The 4,774-nt window shown below is 34.8% G+C and overlaps 1 protein-coding gene across 1 annotated transcript in view; it reads right to left on the bottom strand.

Moving 5' to 3' along the window:
• Nucleotides 1-712, bottom strand: part of LOC132185103 ((S)-8-oxocitronellyl enol synthase CYC2-like) — a 1,313-nt gene extending 601 nt beyond the window's left edge. The window contains exons 1-2 of the mRNA XM_059598922.1: nucleotides 585-712; nucleotides 6-500 (exon numbers count right to left, since the gene is read on the bottom strand). Coding sequence (XP_059454905.1) covers nucleotides 6-500; nucleotides 585-623 — 534 coding nt within the window. The 5' untranslated portion in view covers nucleotides 624-712. The remainder of the gene's footprint in view (nucleotides 1-5; nucleotides 501-584) is intronic.
• Nucleotides 713-4,774: the final 4,062 nt, after the last annotated feature.

Genomic DNA, 4,774 nt, shown 5'->3' on the forward strand with positions numbered 1-4,774 from the left:
TAGAAATTCGACACATTCAAACGTGGCAAATCCTCCGTAAAAGGTGGGGTGTGGATTTTGATCCTGCCGATTTTCTCGAAGGGTCCGAGGTAGTGTTTGGTGCCGGTTTGGAGGCAGATGTGGCGGAGATTCGGAGCATTTGGAATAAGAGCGCGAAGCACGTTGCGGAACATGGCACCGTTGGCCTCGCAGTTCTCGGCCTCGGTTGGTCGGCTGGACCACGTGACGTAAAAGATGTCAGTGACATCGGTTAATTGGGAAAGCTTGCCTTGAGTGTCATGAAAATCAGAGACGTCGCACTGGATGTATTCGACTGGATGGTTAGCGTTCCATTTGGGGCGTGGGCGACGAGCCACACCATAAACCTTCCAGGGGCCGCCGGGGGTGTCTGGGAGTGGGAGGATTTCGGCTAGGCTGTTGCCGACGATGCCAGTCACGCCGATCACCAGGCCCACGCTCTGGTAGCTTCGAGGTGGTGCTTCTTCGTCTTCATATTTCTTCTGCAAAATTCACAATAGCTTAGTGTTAGGAAATCGCGCGCTTATTTTATATATAGAAATTAGAGGAAGTAAGAGAGTTGGTGCCTTTGCAGCGGCAGTAGCTCTGGCCCACCACCAGCTCATTCTGAGACTATATATTAACAGTCCGACTTGATCCAAAGGGAAAAGGTTCGTCGTCTCTTCACCAGCTTTCTGCGCGCTTCAACTTATATAGAACCAAAAAATAAATAAATAAAAAATAAAAAAATCCAGAAGACATGTAGTCTACATAGATGACACGAGCCATGACGAATTTTGGTGAGCACCTGGCTGCCTAGGATTCAATGGAGTTTTTTAAAGTCAAAATGGGATAAGATTTCGTACAATTATGAGATTCAACTGATCACAATGTCGACATTGAATGACTCAGGACAAAAAAGCGGTGGGGGCGTGTCTGTAGAGAAATGTTATATTTCTCTCTTTTTCTCTCTCCCTCTCTCTCTCTCTATATATATATATATATATATATTTGCTGTTTAAATAATGAGTTACAGTGTAAATGTGACATCATTTCGTAGGATTATGACATATAATTTAAAAAGTAAAATTTGAAAAGTATAGCATTTGTTGCGTATGTATTCCTTTTGTTGTCTTGTGGACACCTAGTTTTGAAAAATCTGTTTTAATTAAGAGAGAAATGCATAAAATTTTTTTACAGTGCTTTGATTTTTTGACAAAAGTCTCACGAACCGAAAGTTGTAACACTTGGGTCCATAAAATTACAATTTTATTGTAATTATTATAATGAAAAAATCATATTTGACCAGTCTTTCAAAAATACTTTCATTTTGACACTTCAAAAGCAAAATTTACTCATTATAATTATTAATCAATAAAAAATTAAATTAAAACAAAAAAGAAAATGGGGTTGCTAGCTACCCATATGTATGAACTTTTATATATATATAGATATATAACATGTGTCAAAATAGGATTTTTTTTTTTTTTTTAAAAAAAAAAAAAGGAAACGGGGACCCCCTCATCTCTACCGCTCTCCATAAGTTCATCTGCCTGGGATCATTACCCAATCTTCAAATCAAGAAGGCTAACGATCAATCTTTACCGTTCATCTAATAATCAAAGCACAAGCTTTAGGCTCAGAGCCAAATTGATTTGTGGAGACCTCTGTTTTAATTTGTTTCTCTCGGTTCAAATTTTCAAAAACAATTGATTTTGTCTAACTGAAAGTGACGGCCAGGATCAATTTCATTCGACGATATAGATGGCCAAAGTTCTTTTGGGCTCAACAGTGTATTACAAAGTTATATAAAAATCGAAGGTAAACAAACTTTACTTACCTCTTGAACTCTCGTCAATTTTGCAATTGTCCTTTTAAAGTTTAAAACTTTTCAATTTAGTGTATCATATTTTTTTTTTTTTTTTTTTCAGTATCCCCCCTCTATTATAATTTTTTGGTAAATCCCAATAAATTCCCAAAATAACCTTTTTTTTATTTTTATTTTTATTTTTTATTTGCAAAGCCTGGGTATTTTTGCAAATACGGTAAAATTTGGACCAACACCATAATCTTTGCAATTTTTTTATTTTATTTTTCTTAAAACAAATTGGGGTATTTTGGAAAAAGTTAATGGAGTGGTGATATTACAAACAATTGAAAGACGGATACACTAAATTGAGAGAAATTGAACTTTATAGGAACATTACAAAAGTGAGACAATTCAAAAGGTAAAGTGAAGTTTCCCCAAAATTAAAATTAAATAGACCATTGAAAAAACTACAGCATACTATCCTATTTTTACATCATCTAATTCATATCCTAAATAAAATGTCCCACGCGTAAGTACGACACCAAGATTTCAATGTTTATTAATAGCTTGAGCACAATTCATATAAACTCATATACACTTCAATTCATTTAATAAATGAGTTGGGTTTCAACATTAATTTTGACTTGATTATAAAACGAGCTAAATTCTTGCAAGTTAAGTTTGGCTCTATTTAGGATCATAAACAAAGCTAGTATAAACTTGACTCGGTTCATTCAAACTCATTTAAAGCTTGGTTATAATTATGTGTGTGTATTAGAATATCATTATATATGTATGTCATGATATTGTTCAAGGCAGTTTTTCTTGGGCTGAATTGGGCGACACAGATTACCTGCAAATTAGTTTATAGCTAATTCTTTAGCATTTTTACCAGCCTTACCAAATTTTACTCACAAAAATAACTAAAAGTAAATTTTTCTCTATTTTAACTACCAATTTTTTTTTTAAAGCACCTCCAGAAGCCTCACTATTTTAACTATCAACTTTCATTATTCCATTTAAATATTTTTTTTTTCAAATACTTCTTTATTTATTTATTTCTTAACTTCTTCAAAGAATAAGGAATGAGAGAGAAAAATTATATTATTTCTTATTCATTTGGTGAGTGAATAGTATAAACTAAAGATAGTAAGATAGTTTGTACTATTCACTCACCATATATTTTGGGTTAAAATGGTGTGGCTAAAAAGTGAAGATTTTAGTCACTTTCACCAAATTGCCTCACTAAAATAACCAAAAAGTGGTTTTGTGGGGCTACAAAGAATGCTATATATTCTTAAGAACATTCGTAGCAACCTTAGTAAATTTTACTCACCAAAATAATCAAAAGTACAATTTTCTCTATTTTAACTATTTATTTTTTTAAAAGTACTCCTAACAACCTCACTATTTTAACAATTCACTTTCATTATTCCATTTAAATTTTATTTTTCAAAAATTTGTTTATTATTTTTTTAATTATTAAAGAATGAGAGCGAAACATAAAAGATAACAGGGAGAGAGAAACTATTTTTTTATTCAATTGGTGAGTGATTAATAGTATTCACTATTAATAGTGAGTACTGTACACTCACCATTTATTTTGGATTAAAATGATGAGGCTGAAAAGTGAAGATTTTAGCCTCTTTCACCAAATTGCCTCATCAAAATAACCAAAAACTGGTTTTGGTGAGGCTACAAAGAGTGGTCTAAAGCATGTGAAAAGCATATGTTTTCTTATTAATGCTATTAAAATAATATGTGAGATGTACATGCTATTAAAAAAAATTTGATTCTCACATGCTAAAAGATACATGTCATTTTATTATATTGGTTTGTAAGAATTAGCTACACCCGAATTAGATGAGCCTGCATCCCTTCGCATTGAGAAGAATAGACCAACTCAAAAGGCACTATGGCCTCAAGTTAAATAGGATCTCATAAGTCCCAGGTAACTCAATTGGTTATAGATCACATCTCATAAAGACATTCTTAACTCGGCCACGTCAGTTCGACACTCGGTCAATTTGAGATAGTTTCCAATCCCTGATAGTAGGGAATTCAACCTAAGTAGGTGCAAATCTATTCCTCATTGCATTCAACGCGACACGTTGTCTATAGAGCCTCATCTCCCCCATGGCCAACCTTGCTCTACTACTTCATTTTAATCGAATATGATATGCGTGCATACCCGTTAACGTTGGTTCAGTGTTCTTCTCTTGTCCTATTCTCCCATACCAGGCCAGAATAGGTATTTGAGTGATACTTAGGATTGAGAAGGTTTCATATGTACTTGTAGGGCCAGTCAGTTTGTACATGATATATATCACCTTGAGATATTCCACCATACACTGATACTGGATTCCCACCTCAGCCTCTGATCGGGTCTAGCCTGGACTTGTGTCTTAGAGGATCTACTTAAGTGTTTCGATCTGTCTCCTGACTCGTGCCCAGGTGTCATCACTAGTGTTGATGCACAATTTTTTCGTACAACAGTCTCTGAATGGTGTGATCTTCGCCCTTTATGGCTTCTCTAATCTTCAGCTCTTATAAAATAATAAGAGCGTCAAAGGGTCTCCAGGCTAGGTGCCATGGAGGCTCTCCGATGCTTAAGTCAGTATTGTGTTTGAATAATAAGAGCTTAAGTAAAAAAGAGATTCAAAGATTAAAAAGCCAACCCCTGAAAATAGTGTAGAGGTCCCCTTTTATAAGGGTTTGGTAGCAACTGGTGTTAACTGAGAGTCCATGTGTCCACCTTAGTGGAAGCTGATATGGTGCTGTTGATGATATATCTATTACTGAGGATCCATGATGTATTATATGGGCAAAATGATTCATGGTGGTAATGACACATGTTTCATGGTGTTTAGCATAGATGGTCAATTTATTGAGTGAAGCCACATGTCTATGCTGTTTATTAAATAAATAAACTATTGATCTGTTGACTCATTGGTGGCAGGTGTTGAG

This window comes from Corylus avellana, chromosome ca6 (assembly GCF_901000735.1).
Source record: "Corylus avellana chromosome ca6, CavTom2PMs-1.0".
Lineage (NCBI taxonomy): Eukaryota > Viridiplantae > Streptophyta > Magnoliopsida > Fagales > Betulaceae > Corylus > Corylus avellana.